This window comes from Protopterus annectens, chromosome 12.part0 (assembly GCF_019279795.1).
Source record: "Protopterus annectens isolate FY-2018-M chromosome 12.part0, PAN1.0, whole genome shotgun sequence".
NCBI lineage: Eukaryota > Metazoa > Chordata > Ceratodontiformes > Protopteridae > Protopterus > Protopterus annectens.
The window spans coordinates 1,264,371,741-1,264,394,782 of record NC_056746.1 but is presented as its reverse complement, the minus strand read 5'-3'; the positions used below and the strand labels follow the sequence as shown (position 1 = coordinate 1,264,394,782).

The following is a 23,042-nucleotide window of genomic DNA, read 5'->3' as shown; positions in this document are numbered from 1 at the left end:
CCTTAATACAGAAATTCGATGTTGGCTAGTAACTGTTCCATTCCCATTTTTTCACACAAAATAATTTTATGTGAAAAATAAGATGAGCAAGAAATGCTTCATCTCACCCAGTGCTGCCCCCTCTTCCTGCTCTGTGGCTGTGATGGGCAGCACTTGGTGATATCTTGTTGGATGGGAGTTTGAACTCCTTGACACAGTGTAGCAGCAGTTTAAGAAAAGAAAAACTTAAAGTTTAATGATATACCTCTCTCTGCTAACGAAGAACATGTACTATTAAAAGGAAGGTGAAATGGGTGTGTCGATGTTATTTTGTTTCTGTTGTTTGGACTTCTACTTGATTCCAACTACTCTCTGTATTAATTTCTGAATGAATTTCACTGATGTATGTGAATTGTGGAGCTTTTCTCCCCGGGCCTCCACTGAAAACGTGGTCTGAATGGCCCAGAGGACTTCCCAGGTACACAAAGTGCAAATAAATAATAAATAAATAAATATCAGTAAAGGGGAGGTGCTTTTTAATTTTACAAAGTGTACACATGAACCATTAGAAACACTAACACAGACAACACTAATATTTAATGAATACAGTTGTATTTATTAAATATTAGCCTTGTACAGGTGCTCAATGTTTGTGTTTTTACTGTTTCACACCTGTTAGTATCTACCATCATTGTCATTATTAGTCACTTGTAGAACTGAAAGCACCTGCACCCCGACTTCACATCATCATAATGCTAAGCGTGATGATGTCGGTCAAAGCAGGTATGCCAACAGTCCCTTCAAATTTGTTTATTTATTAGCATATGTTTACCAGGTTAGTCCGACCAGGCCTAAAAAGACCCTTTTTCAGCAGAGGCTTGGGTAGAAAAACTCCAGTACAAAAATACAATTTACAATTAATGATTACACTTGCTGAGAGCTTTAAAAGAATATGGAGTCATGAAAGAAAACTGTACAAAATGTAACAATAAGAAAGACATTATATAATGCTGTACCATACAACTGTAATACAACAATGCAATATGATGTAGCTTTGTGATAATACAACACTAAAATAATCGCCCTGCTAGACAGGGGCCTGCAGAAGTAAATATTGTGGGAAGAAATACCCAGGGAACTGTTATGGCTAGGCTTGCATAGGCCCTAGGGCCGCTAGCCTAGTACCAACCTATGAACCTATTTATAACTGCATTACATTACAAGGAATAAAATAAAATAAAAATGAAAGGAGTATTCATAACAGTACATGAACTATAGAAAATCATCTGAGATTCCGGTTGGTAGACTAGGGTTGGGAGGGTGGCCTAATGGTTAAGGTGCTTGCCTTACAAACACAAAGTACAGGGTTTGAGTCTCACAGGGGATAATTGGCTAGGCTTAAAATGGCTCGCAGGGGGCAGTTAGCCTAGTACAAATCTATGAACCTATGACAGTAAGAAAAGAGGGGGGGTTATAGAATAAATCCATCCATCCATCCACAACCCCTTTTCCCCATTTTTGCACAAGGGACAGTGACAATCATCTACAGCCAAGGTTTGTACCACCAGGTGGCTATTTTATGTAAATATTTTCAGAGTAAATTTCAGTAAATATCCTTAAAGTTGCATACACATTGTTTTGTGGCTTTTTCAAGTTAAACCTGTCATCAGCAAACATACAAGGGCAGCACCACAACAGTAGCTTGTCCAGTTAGCACTTTCGTTGCAAACCATTTTTAACTACAGAAACGTGCATTAACATCCTACCCCAGTGAAACAAGTTAATCTCCCGAAGAGTGAAACAAGGCTGTCTCATGTACAGCAGCTGTGTCATTTTAAAGATTTAAACTGCAAGGGGAAGGCCATATTATGTGATAAGGTTACTGTGGAATCACCTTTGTATGAAGGAAGCTGAACCCAGCACAGATGTTTCCCACTTAATACGCATATTTTCAAATTTATGTTCATATTTTCATAACTGCAAGACATACATGTTACTGAGGTGTATGTTTTGAAAAACCAATGTGAGAGAGAGGACAATTCACTGTCAATGCTGGTTTTATATCACACTATGCTGGAAATATTGCTAGTTGTTTGCTAGTAACAACAAATACTTCAAAAACCAAATTACCTATAAACCATTTCAGTGACCCTCCTTAAAGAAGACAAGACAACTGCAGTTGAATGAGGTACTTATCACAACTGTAAGTCATTGATGAATGGTCACTATAACAGTAAAGCAACCCTCCTTCCAACCCCTCTAAGAAAACTAGACGTAGTTTCTTTATAACAGGTTTATTATAATATTACACAGTCACCATATGAATAGTGATAAAGTGATTTTGTATGAATGACCAGGAGTCGTATACACTAGCCGATGTTACTTGGAATGCTGGTGCAAGGTAGGCATTGACCTTCACAGGGATGATGATGAAAACTCTGGCTCAGAAATCAAAGTGAATTAACCCAAATGTTACAATCTACTGCTAACGTGGCCTCTCCTCAAAGGTCAACTGTTAAGTATGTTGTGCAATTGCACTTTTTTAATAAATGAATGAATGAGCTAAAAAAGCCATGAAGATATGACAACTTGCATACTGTGATGAAAGACAAAAACAGAACTACCTGATCTTTATTAAAGGATCTACTGCGAGGACTTGATGGAGGAGTAGAGTAAGAAATTCTTCAGGATCTAAAAAGAAGAAAAAAAAAGCAAATTATTAAAAGCTCTTCATGAAGTTATTGTTTTCAAGGAGCACATTTGAAAGTTTACAGCAAAATAAATAATAAAATTGACGGAGCAGCCCTTTATCTCCTTAATACAAACACTGCAGACATATTTTGCTTTAAACTCTCAAGATGAATGCAGTAATATACAAACTCAAAAGAGAAACTGACATAACTTATTGATCTAGCAATAACATATTTCACTGTCAACTGGAATTTAAGCACTCACCTGCAAACCTCTGGATCCTCTGCTGAAATCAAGCTGTATTGCTTGAGAATGGTACTTGCCTTCTTAAGGTGGGAACGTACATGCATCTGGACAGACGTACAATCCTGGTGGGCCCCGAATGCACTGGAAGTTATGATCCATCTGAAAGCAGCTACAGCTAGCTGTGTTAAGTGCATGGGATGCATGTAAAGCAATAAGGTTCAACACAAAATACTTAAGGCCAGGATTCAGGACCTGATTTACAGCACTGATCAGCATGCCAATAGAAGAAGACTGATTATCCTAAAATGTTCTATTTCTGGGGGTAGGGGGTACAGCCCGGGGGTATTCTGTATACCACTGACACCTTGGAGGGGCCAAAATATGGCAAATAACAGGAATATAGGTAGCCGAGGAGATGCAATTCACATTAATATTCATTCCTCCATATGTCAGTCCCCACCCCAAACATGACATCCAATAATGTCTGTCTCTGCCTTGAGAAAATTAAGAAGTCTGGTGATGGTCACCAGACAAAAGCGCTTACCAGGGTTTTAATAAATAATTTGGCATTATTTTTGGTTTCCAGCCTTTGTGTGCTTTTTTGGATTGTTGAGAAAATAAGGGGTAATCTCTATTAATGGAGTAAGATACTGCAAATAGTTGATGACATGACATTTGTTGATATGGTATGGCTGTGGCTGAAATGTATGCTATGTGATTTGCTGGCAAGGCATGGACGAAGCTCAATCTCACCCTTTTAATACCATACACTAAAGGAAGTATAAAAAGAATGCATTACATAAAAAATAAATATCTTAATGACTGTTACTATCTATATGTAGCTATCTGTAACAGAACAATAAAAGCAAACAGACATATGCTTACCTGCAAAGAAAGTAAATTATCCAGCTTTTTATCAAGGTAAAACTATATATAGCTCTATAATTCCAACACAAGACTGAGAAGGACATACAACTGTATAGTGCAATGCATCGGGATTATCAAGCACATTTTAGTAGGTGGTATGGCCTTATTTAAAAAAAAAAAATACGTACTTGACTTTTCATAAAATACGCAGTGATCCATATTGCCACACTGTTTCCAATAACTTCTGAATGGCAGAAAGGCAAGTTTTTCTTTTTTCTCCAAACACCTTTATTACATTTTCACGTGACAAAGGCAATCTTACAGTTATATAAATGAAAAATACACAAAATGATACCACTTTAGTTGCAAACAGTTTACATCACAGACACCACTGAAACAACTGTAACTGCAAACATTATAGATCACTTATAAACCATCCAGTCATTGTCAGTTAAGCATTATAAGGCTCATTCAAATCCTGCCTCTTAAACTTCGTTCCTGCTCTGCATATATTGTTCCCACCATTCCCATTTTTTTCCTGCTCTGCATATATTGTTCCCACCATTCCCATTTTTTCCTGCTCTGCATATATTGTTCCAACCATTCCCATTTTTCCTATGTAGTTTGCTCCTTCCCTTTTCTAAAGATCCCAATTCCAATACAGTAAGGCAATTTAGAAAGAAGCACAAATCTGCACTGTGCAAGCACTGACAGATGCAGTGGCTAACTAGTGCCTCTACCCTTCTGGCTGAATGCCACACAAGTCCAGTATGGGGCATGGCAGAGGAGGAGGTCTGCATGGATCACAGGAGGCTTGGTAACAGGATGTATAACAACCACCGGGGTGTGGAAATAACAGGGGCCACAAAGATATAGCCATTCAACAGAAGCATGGGTTGCTGTGTGGCAAAGGTGTATGAGTAACTTTATTCACAAGACAGTGTGTACAGCGTAGTGCTTATGCATTACTTAGACATGCATGAACTAAAGTTTGTAATGATGGGTTACTGAACACATGAATTCCAGGAGGCTCCTGCAGTCATCTCTGCTGGACAACAGTGCACTTAAGAATGATTATCCCTCAATCCTGCCCACCTTTTCCTTGAGGTAGTGGCGACCCCAAATCAAAGAGATTCCCTCTTGTCACTTGTACAGTCCTATTCTGTTTGCAGAGCAATCATTGCAACTACTAGCTCTGCACTGTGCCTGCCTAATATTACCTGCAGACAGCAATGCCATACTTTAACAATGTCCTTTGCCTGTAGCATCTGTAGGCAGACCACAACCACCACATTCCAGAAGTGTGCTGTAGTTCCTATGGTACAGGGTTTGAGTCCCTCAGCCCTTATATGCATACTGTGTGACCTTGAGCAAGTTACTTAACCAGACAATGCTTAAAGGCAACTGGGATTTTGGGCTAGGCTCCTTAGTTGTCCCCTAGACTGCAAATCTAGTAACTACCTACAACTCAGAATTAGTTAAACACATGCACCAGACTACGCACTCCCGTACAACCAAAATACTTCATAATGAGCAGAACACTACCAAATTATCCAAACTTATTTAATTTTTAATAAAACTTCTATTTTGCAATCTATGTTTACTTATTATTTTTTTATGTCTATGGGATGTATTTTTTATATTATTTTAAGCCAACTTACTTTGTACGTATTTACTGTGGAGCTTTTCTCCCCAGGTCTCCACTGAAAAGGGCTCTGTCACAGTTGGACTAACCTGGTCAACAAATGTCAAATAAATAAAATAAACAACCACAATCCAACATTTACAATGTGGACGAATAAACCATCTACATCAGTGATGAGGGCAACTGCAATAATTACCTACAGACAATATAACTCATCAGCAATATTATGGGACTTATCTGCACCACCCTAACAGCATTAACACTGCTGTTCAAATATTTCACAATGCACTTCTATGACTGCTATATAAATATGCCACAACTAGGGTCATTAGGATTAAAAACTCAACTCTGGCAAGGATTGATTCACCAAAAGGACAACATGTGAAACTCTGAGAAGCAGACTGGAGAACAAATAAAGGCTTGGGAGATGCAACACCCTTCAGTAAGTACAAAATGTGAAAACCAAGAGTTGAAACCTAATCAGAGTAGTAAAACAGATCAATTGCACTAATCTACAAAACAGAAGCAAATACAAACCATCTGTATTCTAGATAATTAACAACATCAAAGAAAATGAGCAAAATCCACCCATTCTCTTAACTCATCATGACACAGAAGATAACTTTGCCAACTACCTTAAATCTACAGTAGAAAATACATTAACTGTGACAAAACTTTAAGCAAACAACAAAGATGCTACCATAAAGGCTCTTTAAATTAATTAATCATTTAACATTAAACCAACTACAGTGAAAGCCAAAATGTAACAGACCACAGATTACCTGTCATTAACTGGTCTTACAGCTAGCTTCAAAACAGATCACTGACTACAGCTTGGCAGCATATCCAATACTGAAGTACCACAGGGCTTCACTGCAAGCCCGGTACTAGTCACCAATGATATGCATCTCCATAAACAAGTTCTTCATCTCCTGCAGTGTGTACATGACTCTACTGTTTTGCACAATGCTGCAGATGTATCCACTCTTATCAATGAAATCCAAAAAATAAATAAATAATGCCCTACCATCCTGGATGCAAGAAAGAAAATCAATATATGCAATGAGAAGAAAACTAAACTTCTGATTTTAATCACTACAGCTTACCAAACAATATAACAAATACCAGACCCACTGTTAGAATTAATGAAGTAGACACACAGAAACTGTTCTCACTGCATATACTTGGGAATTATCACCAACAGCAAGCTCACAATCCAAAAATTTACTAATATCACAGCAAAACACATTTGCACACTATATTGGACAAATGCACGTTTCCATCAACTAGACTAACTAGAGTTAACACGCTGCTCATGGTCCTATTATTTTAAGGAAATAATGACATCGATAATACAAGACAATCTGTTTATTCAAAACATTCTATTACCAACTACAAAATGTCTGCCACATAGCTTCCACCTGAACAAATACTACTGTGAAGTGCTTAATGAATTAAACGTGATTTCCTTCAAAAACAAACAAAAAAATTGGCTCATGCTGCAGATGGAAGAAATCCTGCCTGCATACCAGGGCAACAGGGATTTGATCAACAGGCCCAGCTAGGGTTGCCACCTTTTCAAATGTCCAAAATGGGACATTTTTGGTACAAATATCAGATTTTACAGGCCGACACATACCCACGGCCAGTACAAAGGACAGAACTTAACTTTTTTGCCTAAATAAAAGCTTATTCTTGTAGCAATTTAGTTGCTTATTCTGTTTCTTATAATATTTAGGTATTTCAGATACAGAATAACTGTTTTGTGCAATTATTAAATAAAATATAAGAAATAATTTTGTCCTAAAATCTCAGGACATTTGCCATTTTTACATATTTTTGTCAGGACACAACTGCCCAAAGAGGGACTGTCCCTCGCAAAGTGGGACAGGTGGTAACCCTAGGCCCAGCACTGGAGACGCAGGAAAGGGGAAGGAGGGGAATGAAGGGGGCTATGCACGTTTGCCTCTCGCTGAGATGATGGAGTGGGACTGTGTGCCAGGGAGAGATGCAGCCACTGTGATGCTGGTGTTACCAGAAAACGCAGAAGAGTGCATGCTAGGTCACAGGAGGCAAGGCCATGGAGAAAGAGCTGATGTGCTACTGCCGAATGGAGTATGGCCTCCAATTGCCCCACTGCATGGTCCTTGGTGGGGACACAAGATAAGCATATCATCACAGAGGTGGGGACATGTGCCTTTTTGTCTGAATGTCTGTAGTGAGTCTGGAACTAGCACCAGGAGTTAAAAAATTAAAAAATACACCTGCCTGCAGTATGATGATTTCTCTCTCCCCAGTGAATTCGACCTTCACCCTGAGCAGCCGAAGGGGAAAGAAGAGATCAACTGAGTAGCTGAGGACAGAAGTAGAGTTAACAATCAGCTGAAGGCAGCAGAAAGACAAAAAAATAAAAAAAAAACAAACAAATGAGAGAAAAAAAACACTACATCTTAAATTCGCATGGAATAAACTCCCTTCTAGCCAGCAGAACATTAAAAACTTTCAATTCATACCTTCTCCATAAAAACAAGTATCAGAAAAATAGGAGTCAAAGAACTTAGCACTCATTCATCGTGGAAGTGGAATACACTTACAGCTGAATTAACAGCAAACTCATATCCACTCCATTTTGAAAGACTACATCAATTCCAGATAGGCCTCCCAACCCACACTACTCATTTTGCAGCAATACCCAATACATCATAAACGTCATATTTCAGTAACCTACAACATTCTAGGTGTAGAATCCTAACAAACTGTTTTCTCAAAATTATGACTATTCTCAGTACAAACTCACTAAACAGCCAGTTAATCTACCTATTACAACACAATTTTGCTGTAGTATATTTTAGCTTATTTTTATTACCCATACAATTCAATTTACTACTGAAAAAATAGATGTGCATTCATCACGTTATGCACAGATCCTCTTCTATAATTTGTTTCTATACCCTTAAGACGTTACCTGTTTAACTTTTATATTTTTTTATCATGTCACATTCGCAATTTCCAAAAACTGTTTAGTCCATGTTCTTCTACTTCACTATCTTCAGTCTACAAAGTTCACATTTATTTTACTGCTGTTTATTTTTATACAAATATTTAATGCTTTATCAAGAGTACTATGTATGACTGAAATTGTATACTATGTACATTGTTTTGCCTTTTTATATTGTTCGGTTTCCCCAGGGTCTGCTCTGAAAATTAGCTAAACTGACCTGGTCAACAAAGTGTAAATACGTAAAAAAAATATCCGGACAATGGCAAACAGTAACAGAACAAAGAGCTGCCGGACACAAATGTGCAGACAGATTTCTAGTGAACAACTAAGTAAAATGTTTCCAGTCAAACCCTACAGGTATTGGCCACTCTGTAAGGAATTCCTTTGAAGCAAGAACTCTACACAAATTAATTTTCATAATATGCATTTTCTACAGGCAAGACAGTTAAAGGGTACATACCTTTTTCTTCAAAGGTGAAACTTTCACATCTCAGGGATTTCCTTAATTTCATAACACTTTCAGCACTGACAAATCCAGTTCTGCCGGAAACATGAAATCAATTTGTAAAAGAAAGTGAAGTTCACCTTGACATAAGTTTACTATACAAACAAAATGTGAGTTGACAAAACAAGACTTCAGAAGTTACAGAGAACAGAACATTTCAGGCCAAACTTCATTTCATTTCTATTGTATTACAATAAATAACATTATATCAGTGCAGGTTTCACAGTGTGCCATATGGTCCCAAATTACATGGGAACATATAATAGCACCAAATAGCATCTCTCTTCCTACTGGTCAAGTGTCCCTGAAAATCGCTAACGTCTGAGAAAACTAGTGTAAATAATATGCAGTGGGAAGGCCTGGCAGTCAATCTCAGCAACAGACAAGCACTCAAACGTGCATCATATTCTTAAAAAAAAATCAAAAAAGAAAAGAAAAACAACAGCAAGACATAGACAATACTAGCCAGAATGCTGCCGCTTGGAAACTTCAATCAGCACAAACTATCACCAAACGGTTTGCTGAATAAGAGAAGAGAGATCACAAGGAGTGCAGAAAGAAAGAAATGTCACAAGGGCTGTGCAACCATTTTAATAATCACATAATACACTGATAAATGCACTTTTAAAAATGTAGAAAGCAGCCATTGTTCCTTACTCTTGGCTGGAAGGGCAGACACATAGACACAAGGCAATTCTCAGTACTAGCAAGGGAACAGAGACGTAAAGGGGAGTACAAAAAGAAATGGACAACCAATGCAACAACACACTTCTCGAGCAAATTGTGTGCTAAAAGAACAAAAAGAAATGGACAACCAACGCAACAACACACTTCTCAAACACATTGTGTGCTAAAAAAACAAAAGAAATGGACAACCAAAGCAACAACACTCTTCTCGAGCAGATTGTGTGCTAAAAGAACAAAAGAAATGGACAACCAACGCAACAACACTCTTCTCGAGCACATTGTGTGCTAAAAGAACAAAAGAAATGGACAACCAAAGCAACAACACACTTCTCGAACACATTGTGTGCTAAAAGAACAAAAGAAATGGACAACCAACACAACAACACACTTCTCGAACACATTGTGTGCTAAAAGAACAAAGGAAATGGAGAACCAAAGCAACAACACACTTCTCGAACACATTGTGTGCTAAAAGAACAAAAGAAATGGACAACCAAAGCAACAACACTCTTCTCGAGCACATTGTGTGCTAACACAACAAAAGAAATGGACAACCAACGCAACAACACACTTCTCGAACACATTGTGTGCTAACACAACAAAAGAAATGGACAACTAAAGCAACAACACACTTCTCAAGCACATTGTGTGCAGTGTTGAGATGGGTTCCGTAATCAGTGGTAGTCCTGCCATGTGCATCCTCAGGGGTCTCTCAAACAAGGCTAAATATCCATGTTTATGCTCAGTTCCTCGTCTGGGAGCAGAGGTACAAACAATGAGATTTCTGCTTAAGGACAGTTAGTATAAAGTGTACAAAAGTTTGTTATGTGAAGTAACAAAAGTTGGATGTCAAAAGAAAAAGCTCTTAATGCAAAGACATTAGTAAACATAAAGCAAAACAAAGTTACACTACATTTCCTACCCCTCACTGAATAAAAAAAAATGTGGTTTCTTAAACCTTCATTTTATTATTTTTGTTAGAAAATATCAAAGAATATTATTTGCCATTCCTGCAGAAACTTCAAAAAATTCACTTAATAAAATAATGATGCAAAAAGAAGAAGAAAAAAAAGTATACCCCATTTTCAACAGTATTTTGGAAAACACTTTACAACTTGTAGAAAAGGAATACCTGCTTGATTATGAAACTTCAGAATAATTCACTTAAATATTCCAGCAACTATTTGGTGGGCAGTTTCACATTTATATGCTGGCCCCACAATTGTGTGTTTCTGTTATTCGTAGACCTAAACACAGCACAGATTGAGCAGAGCGTTAAGTATAACATACATCTTCTTTACTGTTCTACCCAAAATCCCTGGCTTTAAACTTGTGCAAGTAAAACATAAAAAAGGCCAGCCAGACTGATACCATTCATATTAGGTTTTTGTCAGTGATGCTGCAAGGGAAGGAGGAGGAACAGCAGTTGATGGGTGCACTGGAAGGAGGTGAAAGGGATTACTGCTGTTAGACTAACAATGGTGCATACCAGGGCATCTCGCATGCAGGGCAGCAACTGCATGAGTGTAGGCTCGAATTCGGCTCAATGAAAGGAGTCTAAACGGAAAGATATCCAAACTCACAGCCCTCCTAACAATCGAACACATTCATATCTACGCTATGTAATTACAGAAACTTGGTTTCATTCTAGAGTCAGTGCTCCTCTACACCTGCGTTCAGTACCCATGATGCCTTAAAACCCATTGGTAACGTATCTGTACTTATGAACACTACTATCTAATTGCAAAATCCCTCATGATTACTACCTACAACTTCCAGAGTTCCAAGTTACACTGAATAAATCTACCACATCATTAGTCGTTACAGATTATCATCCATGTTTCATGCTAGCCACAAAAATTATCTAAATGCTTTAAATAAAATTGTTATCCATGGCAGCTCTACGCTCAACTGGCACACTTTTACCACCCACAGAAATATGCACAATAATTCCTAGATGCTTTTTATGCCAATTCTCTTGAGCAGGTTGTCAGTCTTCTCACTACAGACCCACAATATCCTTGATATTACCCTCCTAAATATATGCTGTTCTCTGGTGCAGAAACAATTTAACACACTTAAAAATGAGAAGAGCTACCATCACTCTGAGGCAGCACATGGAAAGGATTTCACTGCACAACAGCTGCAAAAGATGAAGAATAAAACCATGAATGGCTGATCAGCAGCAAACCCTGTAGAAAACTCATAAAATAGAGAGAACGGGTTCAGTACATATCTTAGCAACTTTTGATTCTCAGTGAAGTTTTCCCGCAAGTCTCACAGCTTGCCTTCTGGCTTGAAAAATATGGATGAAACCGAAACAAGTTACCAGAAGGCAGAGATAGTTCTTCTGAACCAAAGTTCACGTGTGTATCTCTGCACATGAAAGGGGCCACTGGGTTAGTGGAAACAGAGCTCAGTCTCTGACAATCTCTGCTCTGTTGGCTTGTTTCTTCAAACTTTGTTTTTTGTTGCAGATCCATAGAACTTAATTCAAAAAATGCCATGAAGATCTTATTTCTGCAAAACAGCTACTGGATGAAGGGGACAATAATACTAATTAAAAAAATGTTAATACTGAGGTCTCTGGAGCTGCAAGCAGTGATGTTTGAGATCTGCAGTGGTGCAGATCACACAACTGCTACAAAACAACTTTGAGAGTTTGCTAGAGGGGAGTAGGGAGTAGTTCTCCCTTGAATTTGTGCCTCTCAAAAATGTCTAGTGACATCAGAGTTCTTTGCTGCTTGCTGCCTAGTATTGTTCTGGTATTCCTACATGGCATCTGTTAGGAATCTAGACCAGTATTCACAGAATGTGTTACCTAACATGCCAAGTCTTGGCAGTTGTCTGTTGTGAAGCTGTACTGGGCATCCACTATGAATTATGAGCAAAACCAGAAGCAGGTGAGAATGAACACAAACTGCTGTGCGACAACTTTCTCAGCTCCTCTCTACACATTCAGCATATGAAATACAGTACAGTTTTAATGGAAATTGTTTAGTAACAATGGCTGCCTTAGAGTGTTTGGGACAATACATTGGTGGACAAGCAAAGAAGAAGCCAGTTAACCTATGCAAAAAAAAAAACATTCAAAAGGTCTGCCTGCTCTTCTGTAGTGCATGCATAGCAGAAGGCAGCTGAATGCGCCAGAAGGGGCCACGCAAAGGGCCACACTTCAGCAGTGGTGACATCCCCAAAAATATACATCTCCATGGGGTAGCTCACTGGCACGGGACACGTTATCAACATGCACTTCTACTACCGTCAACCAATAATTACAATGTACATGTTTCTACAGCAGTTTCAAAGTGTATAATTTCCAATATTCATTGCAGATCTTTGGGAAATCAGGACATTCAGAATGAAGCTCTGTGGATTAATTACTGATCTGTTTGAGATGATAGATAACACAGATGAGCTAAATACATTTCTTGCAGCCACAGAGATTGTGGAGTCCAGTGAAATAATTAGGTGGCAGTTTAGTGCACAGGATTAAGACAAGGCGCTACCACTTTTCTCAGGTAGATGACAAGTGTTGGACGTGTGACAGGGAAGAAAGAGATAATGGGCAGCATATGTTTTTGGAGTGTAATAAGTTGGCAGACTTTAAAATTTCACTACAGAGTACTCGTCAGAAATATTGGGTGAACAAATAGGTGTAACTAAGGAAACGTTTTTTGAGCTGGGACACATGATCTAAATTGCCTGGACATAGTGAGACCTCGTTAAGTTTAATTCTAGTGGCTGCCAATGAAGCAATTACTAGAAAATGGAAATCAAAGTCTAAACCAGCTGTACTAGAAGTAGTGAATATTGTAACACAAGTAAAAGAACTGGAAGTGCTATCTTTTGAAAAGGGTAGAAGCAAATTACATATACAAACGGAAATTGTGGGAACAATACATGCAGAATAATGTTCTTGAGGAGGAGTGAGGTTTAAGGGAAGGCGGGAATTGAGCAATTTATGTAATGCTGAACTGATGATACTTATAAAAAAGAACATATGTGATGTATAATTAAATGTACATAACTGGAAACATGTTAATATGGTTTGTTTTCTTTTATATAAATGTATGTTTGCCTATGTCTTAAGTGATAATTGAATAAAGGTGTTAAAATAAAAGATTAGGCGCTACTAACTAATTTCATCCTGTAGTCTAGGGTTTGGTTCCCTTCACCTGCATTGTAATGTCACTTAACCAGGCAGTGCTCCTGAAAAGAGGCTTGTGGCTAGCATGTTTACTTGGTTAATAAATATTAAAAAGTGCTATAAATGTACATTTCTTAAATCTGTCAAGCAGTTCAAACTGTACTGGATCACACTAGTAACATAACACAGGACCTTTTGTGGTACTCACTTCCTTAAAGGGTTCACAATCTCTCTTCTCAAGATTTCTTGCACTTTTTCTTCTTGTTTCAAAGGTAAGTGTAGAATGCTGTCCAGTACTGGAGAAAAGCTAAATAAACTAAGAGAAATGCAAACAGTCAGTACAATGCTCTTTGGAATGCTCTATTCAACCACCTTAGTATTAATACTGCCCCTTACCAGAGGGCGCTGGTGAACTGTAGGACAGCCATAGCAATCTGCTACCCCCTCACTGCTGACAACCCTCTGCAATATTCTACATACTCTGCCAACTACAATCAGCAGTCTGGATGAGGATGCAGAAATCTATCTCCACACAACAGAAAGCTACCCTGACAATGCAATATACCATGCCAGCATCAACAGTTCTGAATGTAGAACAACGAACATACAAGCAAAATGTATTCAAAATGACCAAAAATGAATGAGCTTATTCTCTTCCAGTTTAGCATTAACACTTAACCAGTGATTATGGAAGTCTGCTTACTGTACACAGTGTGAAAAAATTCAAAAACTGTTATGCACGGAAAACAAATGAAAAGCTTGAATAATCGTCTGCATTTCATAACTGTATTTCCATTAAATACAGTGACCTAAAATAACTGATCTTTTCTTTTCTTGGATTACGGGGCTGTTCTACTGTCACAGTAAAACCTTCTACAGTATGCTTTGTCTGACCATAATGGTATGTCTTGGCTACGTGAAATGCTTTGGCATGCATCTTAAAGTGTGACAGAATTCTATGACAAAATACTCTGCTGTGTATTTTTGTTGCTTAATTACAAAATAGGTACAAAAAATCCAGAAACACCAGTGGTGGAGTTCTTAAAATCCAGGTAATACAGCTACACAACAGCAATGGAGAAAGATCCAACAGACAGGCCTGTTTACAACAAAAGTAAAATTAACAGCCTTTTCTGACAACCAATGCCATAATTTTTCCTCAAAACGTCAACTAGGACTCGGCAGTAAAATATAATTGCATTCCGTGTTATTTTATAGTCCTATTCTTAATCAGGCACAGAAAAACTTTATAAAAACATACAGTTCTTAACATCTGAATACAAGATGTTTGACCATGAATCTTATTTTCCTAACCAAACTTATGAAGAAAATACATTTTATTTAGGCTCCTTATAAATATCTTGAAGCCCAGAATCCTCTGTAAGACCTCTTGATGGAGTAACCATTTTGCCAATCTTAAGTGTACAATAAACAACAATGTGTCTAATTTTTGATGAAGATGAAACAGGCAATACACGAGACAGAGCAAAACATCCAATATCCAAGAAAATACAACAAATAGAGTGAATTGGCAAAGTTACACAATTGTATGTTATATAAAAAATAGCACATGGATTCTGCCATAAATAAATCAGAATATCCCAAAACATGTCACAAATGGATATTCTGACAGTGCTTCACTGGGATTGATTTATGAAGTAAAACATTAACTATTATCATGAACATCCCTAAAATATTGTGGACTACATTTAAATAAAGCACTCCACAGTGCACACTGTGGTGGAACAATGGTATATCCAAGGAAAGCTGAAGTATTCAGCTGTTTAACTCCACATCAGGCAGTCTGACGAACCTTACATTTAATCACTGACATCCCCAGCAGTACTATTCAATGAAGTGACAGCATATGTTAGCATAGCTGTTACTGTCAAATTCCAGGATATGAATCACAAACTATAGCAAAAAAAAATTTTATTAGATAACATTCATTATTGCACTCAGTCTAGGAGGCTTATAGGACTGGACATGTATTCCAAGTCTAACAATAAGGCAGGGAACGCGTTTCAATACTACGATCTTCTATCAGCTGTGGAGTATTGCATAATGGTTTAACAGACCTTCTTTTAATAGCATGCTAGGATTTCCTTAGCTATACATACATAAAACTGCAGTTACTGGAACTACAATCAAGCGACTGCACATTCTCTAAGGCATCCTTCCTTTTACATGTGCTTATTTTCCTAAAGAGAGCGGTCTGGATTCATTTACAACCAGACATAACCTGCCATCCCTAATGTCACTGACCAAAACAGGTTTTGTTTAATTGCACACTTGAGCCTTACTGTTGACTTTTAAAGAGCCAATGTGATTCTGTTGGCATCTTCATGCACTTAATTTCTGAAAGGCTGCTCTATACCATTTCTATCTATAACCCCCCTCCCCCCACAAATGGCAGAAACATCTCAGGAAGAAGAGTATTGGGCTGAATTGGCTAAATCAGCTGATCTGCACAAATGTTTTCCTGCTTCACTCTGGTAGCTTCCTGTACCATAGATTAGCCTCTCTGTACCTGAAGAAGCACTGTTCATTAAATCTTCACAATGACTGAGTAAACCGCTTTTGTGCAGAAACAAAAAATACAGCCTCTTACCTGTTCTCTTGGCACACTATCACAGTGTCTCCACTTTCACGTCAGCTGTGGGCTGCTTCACTCCCTTCCTATCCCCAATTCTCCAGCCACCCCCTGAAATGTTAGGCTTTAATTTTTCACATCTCCCCCTCACTAACATCATAATTTCAATAATGCCCCTTAAAGTCATACTGTATCAAATATATACCTACGTACTTCAATACTTCCCAAGAAACTTTATGCAAGTCTTTCTAAACCTCCTCACAACAAAAACAGACCCAGCCAAAGTTGAACTGCACCCCAGGGTAATACATAGGTCAGCATAATAAATTACTGCTTCAACTTCTACAAACTTCAAACAAGCTAAAATGACCCAACAACTCATTCATTTACTCTTGCAGGTGGTGCAGAGGTTACGTCTATGAGTTGTAGTTTCTGTGGTGTAGGGTATGCTTCCCCTAAGCAGCCAATGGTGTGACCTTGAGCAAGTCAGTTAGCCAGCAGCTGATAATTTGGAGCTAGGCTCATCAGTGGTCCCTTGGACTTCAAGCTTAGTAACTACCTATAAACCCCATACCTAACCAATCCCACTAATTGTCCTACAATATAATCCACTCCTCCTATCCACTATGATGAACAAAACTGCAATCATATGGCAAGTCAGTATCCTGCTTATCTACACAATCACCTCCATCCATCCTCCCCAAACATCCTCCAAAATGGCATCACACATTTCCCTGATAGTCTTACAATTTCAATTACTCCTATTTAATAATTATAAAGTCAAACACCAAATAACTTACACAATGAAAATAATCCATTAGCTCCCACACATAATCCCACTATTCTCTCCCATCCATCATGACAAAATCCAAAATGCCTATCCGGTTATTATAACCCATTCCAAAATCCACCTTCCATCTTAGCACTATCACTCTCATCCTACTCCTATGAACCATCAAAAACTATTTTACATCAGTGCCTTCACTGCTCAACACAACTCTGACATCATGGCAGTTACTGAGTCCTGGCTCAAATGAAACACTCAAAATTTCCAATGCTAACTCCTTTCTACACCAGATACATTCAAGACATGTACAGGAAAAACAGCAAAAGATTCACATCTTGACCCAAAAGTTTTAAACCATGACGACACCGCATCTGTCATTAATCCGAACTGGATTCTAATTAAATTTCCATCACTTAAACAACAAGCCACTACTGCTAGCTGTTGTGTATATACCTCCCCATCCTCTCTATCTACATTCAGATACCTCAAGAACAACATCCTAGAAGCAGCTCCAAAAAGGAGTAGCATTTTAATTCTAGGGGACTTCTACCATAACTACATTGGCCCTAGGTCCTCTGATATCTCAGAATCCCTTGCTGATCATGGCCTTTTGCAACTAATCTCAGAAACCACACAACTAAATTTAGAATCATCCAAACACTCCATAACAGACCTCATTATCACTAATTCTCCCACATTCATCTGCAACATCTCCATTATACCTCTGCCATTTGCAGACCACTGTCCAATTAATTTTACAATTAACAATGAATCCATAACCCCCCATTCTGTAATAATTTAGAACATAATCCAGCAATAATATTATCAAATTAAAGACCCATCTTTCCTCTTACAACAGGTCTTCCATTCAAACTGGAGATGACAATAATTCAGCAAACTCTCTTTCTCAATCCCTTCTTTCCTTTCAATATAAGATTTCCACATAAAAACTATGTAAACCCTTCAAAACTGAATGTCTTCTGAACTCAAGTATCTTCTCATGCTTGCATATGAAGTTCTGCATACATGGAAACAAAAGCAAACCGCAGAAAACCAAACTGCTGACACTACCCTCCACAAAACAATCCATCAATAGACACAAAATCCCATCATAAGCACAAACAAATCTCTCCGCAAGGCAACCAAAATACTTGTGGAAAGAAGCTAACTTAATAACAGGTTGCATAACTCCATGAAATGGCACTTCCTCAAGTTTCATCTGCTGTGGGCAAATATGGTATCCCTGCGCAGACCTCCTCAGAGAATATGTTTTTTTTTGCTCCATTCCCCAAATCAGCAATGCCAACAACATCCCCCCAAACCACTATCTCTCCTACCTTCCATCCCACCATTCTACTTTAAATGCATACAATCAAAACAAATTATTTTGCTGCCAGACAATATACCCAAAGACACTACACACCTGGGTCAGATAAACTAAGGATTCAGATGATCTGTCACCACAAGGTCATCTAAAAGTCTGTCTCATCTACATCTATTACATTTGTCTCACCAAAAACATAATGCCAGACATCTGGAAGACTCACTAATAAAGCAACGTCCCAATCACACCAATCTTAAAAGCACCTATCACTACCAACCTATTTCTATCCCAACCACTTTAGGAAAACTTCAGAAAACAATCATACACTCACACTCTATATATTCAGGTACACAGTCTCCTTTCACTAAAACAACATGGAGCTTGACTAGGATGAAATACAATGACAGCCCTATGGACCCTAACTGGTGATATACTAATAAATGCAGACATAAGGCATTGGACTACAAGTCCACCACTTCCTTCTTGACAAACTGAGAAAAATTACAACAATGGCTTTAAAACTCAACGGACATTAAATATAATAATAAACTCAGAAAAAAAGACAAAATAAAATGCTTAAAACACTTTAACAAAACTTCAGATAAAACGAATGAAAAATAACTACTAAGCTCAGGTCTGATGAAATTCATTATGAATGAAAGTATTTACCAGTTGTTTTTCATTCGTTTTATCTGAAATATCTAACTTTTTATTATTAAAGTGTTTTAAGCATTTTATTTTGTCATTTTTTCTGAGTTTAAACTAAGAAATACGCATCAGCCCAGACACAATCTATGGTTTAAAGAAATCCTTGTAAACACATTCTTCAAAGTCAAAATAGGCTCCACTACCTCTGAGAAAGCCACCCTTCTCATAAGAGTTCCAAAAGGATCCATTCTTGCCACTCTCAATCTCCATCTGTATTAATAAACTATCATATGACCTCCCAAGGCTTCCATTAATCTTATACACAGATGATATGGCAGTATACAGATCTAGCCTCAACCTTCCAGACATTCAATCACTCTTCCAAGCAGATCTTCTCTCACCTTCTCTTATTCTCCATCAATGGTTTATAAATCAAAAATTACTGCTCAAACTCTTCAAAACCAAAACCATGGTGTTTGGTACTCCCTAAAAACTTTCCCAATCCTCAAATAATATCCACATCATAGACTTAAACAGAAGTAAAATAGAACCTACCTCTTCCTTCAAATATCCTAGAATTGGGTTACGCTAAACCATTAATTTTCAACCACACATTGAAAAAGGAACAAAATCAACCTGCTTCTCTTCTGGGCCCGTAAAAAATATCTTTGTATCTCAGATTGCCAGCATGAAAAGCTGTAGGAAATAGGATCCTCCTGTCCCAAATTGAATACAGCCTTCCTATCATTAATGCAGCCTTCAAGAAGAAATGTTTACATGCTGATGACAAACATGTAACATATTGATGCAGGCACGTGTGAATACTTCCTCCTGTTTTGTCTCATTACTCTGATACCATTACCAAGTCACATTCATCATCATCAACCATCTTTTTCCCATTTTCTACATGGGGTTGGGGTCTCGTGTCAACTGTTGCCATGTCTCTCTATTCAGTGCCACTCTCCTACCTTCTTCGACACTCATGCTTGACTGTCACAGGTTTTCTCTGACACAATCTATCCACCTGTTTGCTGGGCATACTCATTTCCTCGTCTCCTTTCTGTCTGTAACAAATCATCTTTACTAGATTGTTTTCTGCTTTTCTGCAAATGTGCCTAAACTACCATAATCTGTTCTCTCTGAGTTTTTTCTGCAATTGCAGTGACTTTGAGTTCTGCTCTTATGCCTTATTTCTTCATCTGTCCACAGTGTGCATCCTACCACCCATCTCAGGCACTTCAACTCCATCACCTCTAGCTTTCTCAACTGCTCAGCCTTTACTGCCCAGGTTTATGTACCATGGTCCAAAAATAACAAAAGAAAAAAAAAAGTAGCTCACCATATTTCACGTACCCAGCTATGAGACACACTCTAATAATATATATATACACTAACCCAGAGCTGCCAGCCAAGTTACATGCTTCCTTTTCATCAGGAAACCCCAGTAGCTGCCTAAATTGGTGCAGGTGTGACAGCAGCACACTGCTCCCCGCTGCTCTGCTACAAGACAAGGGTGTGACATTTACTTCAGTCACGTCCTTTAACAGACAGCAGATTTTTACAGGAAAGTATCCAGGGCCCATAGCAGCTTTTTTTTTTAAACAAACATCTTTATTGAATTATTTATGACACAGGCAATCATACATTTATACAAATTAAAACAAACCATATTGACATATTTTCAGTTGCAAACATAATATATCGCGTATAATTTCTATATTCTCATTGTCAATCAAACATTACATAGCTCATTCAAATCTTGCCTTCCCTTAAACCTTCTTCCTCCAAAATCTTAATCTACGTGTATTATTCCCAGCGTTCCCATTTTCCTATGTAATTTGTGCCTACCCCTTTCTAAAGGTCCAGTTCTTTTATCCCCATTACTATATCCACTACGTCTAGTACGGTTGGTTTAGACTTTGATTTCCATTGCCTAGTACTTGTATTTTTTGGCAACCACCAAAACTGAATTCAACAAGGTCTTACTATGTCTAGGCAATTCCAATTCTGTACCACAAATTAAAATATAATTTCCTTAGTTACACCAATTTGCTCACCCAGCATTTCTGACATAGTAGTCTACAGTGAATTCTTAAAGTCTGCCAACTCGTTACACTCCCAAAAAATACGTTCCCAATTACTTATTTCCTCCCCAACACACCTCCAACATTTGCAGTCTACTTAAGGAAAATTCTTTGGAGTCTGCTTGGGGGTATAAAAATACCTATGCAAACACTTCCAAGCATATATCCTAAATCTTCTAGTCTTTGTTGCATATTTGGGAGCCATACATTTATCCTCCCATTGTTTCTTTGTGAATTCTTCCCAATCCTTTCTAATTGCCTCTGAAGGATTCTTGTAGTTATCATGCAATATTTTATATGCTCTACTAATTATCCATTTTTAACAGCAGCTTCTGTTCTAGATTCTATTAGAAACTCAACCAATGCTGGTTTTTCACTTAGGATCCCCCTCTTCCTTTCTCTTTGCCTATACCCTGATATCAATCCTTGACAGGGAAGACAATTTCTACCTGCAGTATAAATGAATTATTGGCCTCTTCCCATTCTATTATCTTTCCTTCTCTGCTTATTTGTTCCCAATACACTAGTTCCTTTACCAGTTTTCTTGAGTAAAATACTGCCCCCTCTTGCCTATTCTCTCTTCTCCTAATTGCAGTCATCTATAACGGCAGACTCCTTTTCCATTCCTGTGTTGCTTCACTTCTTAGAATATTTTTTTACTACTTTATGAATATAATACTTTGTATGGTCACTGTTATTCTCCTTAAGGATCAGCAGACAAAATCCCAGTCTCTCCTTATTTCTTGAGCACCCCCCCCCACCCATTTCATCACCCCTTTCCACTTTGAATTAAAACTTTCTGCCTGTGCTATATATATCAGCCTTAACTGTGTAACTCTGAAATACCTCATTCAAATCAGGTAATCCCAAACCACCTTGTTCTACTGGTGTGATCATCTTATCTCGCTTGACTCTTGATCACTTCCCATCCCAAATAAAATCCTCCAACTCTTTATTAATTGCTATTCACAACTTCTCCGCTGGTTGATAAAAAATATGCCAAACCTATGTGTAAAACTAAATGGATTAAAACATTTTTCACTGCTTGTATTTTGCTATCCATATAACAGAGATTCCAGTTTCTCAGTTTTTGTATAATCTTTTGTTTAGTCTCTTCCCACATATCCTTAGCTACCACACCGGAATAATTTTTAATTCATACTCATAAGTACTTAATTTATCATGTTCCCATAAATATGGGTATTAGTGAACCAATTTGTGGGTGGGTACATAGTTTACTGGTATTGCCTTTGATTTATCTTCATTCATTTTGTATCCCGAAAAGACTTGAAACGGTCTCAGAATGTCCCGCAACACTGAAATGTCCTTTTCTTACCAGTACCAATAAACTCCACTTTAATTTATAAGCATGCATAATCCTTTGTTTAGCACCAAACCTTCCTTACTGTTATTTCTGTCATCTTTACTTAAAGGATGTTTCCTACCGATGTCCAAGTTTAGTAAAGGCAGATGTCCACTGAAATGTAATAAAAGCAACAAAAGAAAAGATAAAGTACAGCAGTGACTGCTGAATGATTTGTAATCTTATAACTATACGAAAGAACCCACATCTTGAAAATAGATTTGCAGGTCTGCTATGCTACAGAGCAACCCTTACAGGAGTTAACTACGAGAATATGTACTGTCTTTTCAACGTCCTAGATTATATTCTCTCTTGTATATTTCAACAGGCAGTGCACAGGAGTCCTCTAAAACTTATCTAGTTACTCTGCGAGTCTCATCACTAAGCAACTGCCATTAAGCTAAAACTAAAATACCCAAGAACAATTGCTGGCATGCCTCTGTTCTCTTGGACTACCCCTCCTTTAAGTAAG

At 37.9% G+C, this 23,042-nt stretch overlaps 1 protein-coding gene across 3 annotated transcripts in view; it reads right to left on the bottom strand.

Annotated features, from left to right (window-relative positions):
- Positions 1 to 23,042, bottom strand: part of LOC122817110 (ubiquitin carboxyl-terminal hydrolase CYLD-like) — a 363,020-nt gene that overhangs the window by 115,018 nt on the left and 224,960 nt on the right. For all 3 annotated transcript variants that reach the window (XM_044090288.1, XM_044090289.1, XR_006367148.1), the window contains exons 8-10: positions 13,980 to 14,087; positions 8,890 to 8,969; positions 2,604 to 2,670 (exon numbers count right to left, since the gene is read on the bottom strand). In XM_044090288.1, coding sequence (XP_043946223.1) covers positions 2,604 to 2,670; positions 8,890 to 8,969; positions 13,980 to 14,087 — 255 coding nt within the window. The remainder of the gene's footprint in view (positions 1 to 2,603; positions 2,671 to 8,889; positions 8,970 to 13,979; positions 14,088 to 23,042) is intronic.